This window comes from Amphimedon queenslandica, unplaced genomic scaffold (genome assembly GCF_000090795.2).
Source record: "Amphimedon queenslandica unplaced genomic scaffold, v1.1 AMPQUscaffold_13318, whole genome shotgun sequence".
Classification (NCBI taxonomy): Eukaryota; Metazoa; Porifera; class Demospongiae; order Haplosclerida; family Niphatidae; genus Amphimedon; species Amphimedon queenslandica.
Window position 1 is genome coordinate 8,458 of NW_003546446.1, and position 2,032 is coordinate 10,489.

The 2,032-nt window shown below is 31.7% G+C and overlaps 1 protein-coding gene across 1 annotated transcript; it reads right to left on the reverse strand.

Annotated features, from left to right (window-relative positions):
* Window positions 1-332: 332 nt before the first annotated feature.
* On the reverse strand, window positions 333-1,583 carry LOC105313340 (TNF receptor-associated factor 3-like). The gene is made up of 2 exons (XM_011406675.1): window positions 962-1,583; window positions 333-604 (listed from the first exon to the last, which is right to left on the reverse strand). Exons 1-2 carry the CDS (start codon window positions 1,581-1,583, stop codon window positions 333-335), a joined length of 894 nt encoding a protein of 297 aa, XP_011404977.1.
* Window positions 1,584-2,032: the final 449 nt, after the last annotated feature.

A 2,032-nucleotide genomic window follows, 5' to 3' on the forward strand; every position in this document is an offset into this window, starting at 1 on the left:
ACAATGAACATTACTTTACATAATTTATTCCTCTTTTATTATTAACATTCAATTAAGTTATTAGTGATTAAAAAAATCTGATTTAAATCTAAAAATCTGATTTAAATCAAAAAAATCCGATTTTTTAATTTTTTGAAAAAAATCTGATTTTTTCTCAACCCTGATCATGGTTGGTCAAAAGTTTTAGGGAAATCACTACTGTAATCCACTATTTTGCATGCTAAACGATCCAAAATCGCCAATATACATTTTTGTCAACTTTCAAAAAGAAGCATCCCACAAGCATTTTAATAATGCATGTGAAACTAAATTTGTTAAAAATAATAAAATTACTAAGTATAAATCGTAGCAGTATCAATCATAAATGTCATATGTCTTGCTAATTCTATTTTAATTACTCCTTGTGGTAGAGTACCCTCACAGCTGATAATGCCATTAAGAATATCATGAGGTAATGGCTGATAGGTAGATTCAGTGTCTCCTAGCAATGGAACATCTGTGTCTACTTTTACATCTCTTTCTCTATTGGTGGGCCATGTTATAGCTTTGTACGTAAGCTTTCCAAATATCTTCAGTGATTTTGGTAAATATTCATCAAATTGACCTTCATGAAATGCAAATAATATGAAGGAATATTCAAGCAATTCATTATAACCTAACATTAGTCTAGCTGACATGTGTTGACCACATGCACCAGTATAAAAATGAACTGCTTCACCTCCTACTGTAACATCAATTGGTAGTAATGAAGCTGTTGGAATGTTCCTTAATTTTTCTATTTCTTTTTTTGCTTCTTTTATTTTGTCATTATTCTCTCTAATTTCTTTTTTCATTTCCTCATTTTCTTTCTTCAATTGTCCACAAGCTACAGCTAATAGTGTCATGTGTTTAGTATCAGCAGTGTGTACATGTACATCTTTACGTAATGGCTTATCATTACAACCAGCCCAACTAAACACACAATCTACTGGCTCTAATGGACACTCATTGATATGAATGTTTTCAGTGATTTTATATCGTGGCATGGTAGTAGATGAACATTTTTTAGGACAAGTAACAGGATACTGCCTGCATCGATCGTAATGATACTCTGTAATAGAGACGAATGTATGTTTTATTTTGCAGTATTGGCATTCGAATGGACGTTGAAGGCATTTATTATCTTCATGATCCTTAAGATATCTACGTTGCTTTCTCTCTCTACATTTCTTATATCGACACTTTACTTCTTCATATTGACATTCTCCTTCTCTCTTCTCTTTATTACGATGAGTAGAAATATTCTTCAATTCTCCTTTCCATTGACATCCTTTCTCCTTATTACTGCAGTAGACCTCCAATCCATTGATAATACGTGAACACTTCTTATCAGGTATTGCTTGATATTCCTTCTCTTTACACATAGGACAGGATCCATTAATACTAGCTTTCACTATCTCAAAACAAGACCCACAGAAATTATATCCACAACAGCTTACGATATAAGGATCTGTCAAGACATTAAGACAAACTGGACACTCTATCTCCACATGCTTAGGAAGATCTTCAACAAAAGAAAGCTCTTCTTTACTGAACTGAGCCATTATTATGATATCAAGGACCATATAAGGACAAAGTATTTATAATGTGACTTGTTTGTATCAACTCTATGTACATGTGACTGTTATGATAAGCAATCAAATCATCATTTTTGTCTGCATATACATGTATACATGTACTTATTACATTATATTTGTAGGCATAATGTCTAATAACATAAATGAGCATAAATAGAGATGACAGAAGGAATAGAGTTAATATTAATAGTAAAATATCAATTTTAATTACTTCTCAAGCTGGCCCTATCAAGAATATTGTGAGGTAGTTCTTTGTAAGTAGCTTCAGTGTCTTTTATTCATGGAATATTGTTATCACAAAACTTTGTAAGTATTTTAGAAACTCTCTGTTTAGATTTTCTTTATGAAATGCAGGCACCACAATTGCATCATAGAATGGACGATGGTGTTTTATCATTAAAATTCTAGCTGACACA

What these genes read in the sequence shown, in the direction of transcription:
- LOC105313340 (XM_011406675.1), bottom strand. Translation starts at nt 1,583, where the DNA reads ATGGCTCAGTTCAGTAAAGAAGAGCTTTCTTTTGTTGAAGATCTTCCT. An exon ending in TCCATTAGAGCCAGTAGATT is followed by an intron (nt 605 to 961) that starts GTGTGTTTAGTT and finishes CATTTCATGAAG; the next exon opens with GTCAATTTGATGAATATTTA.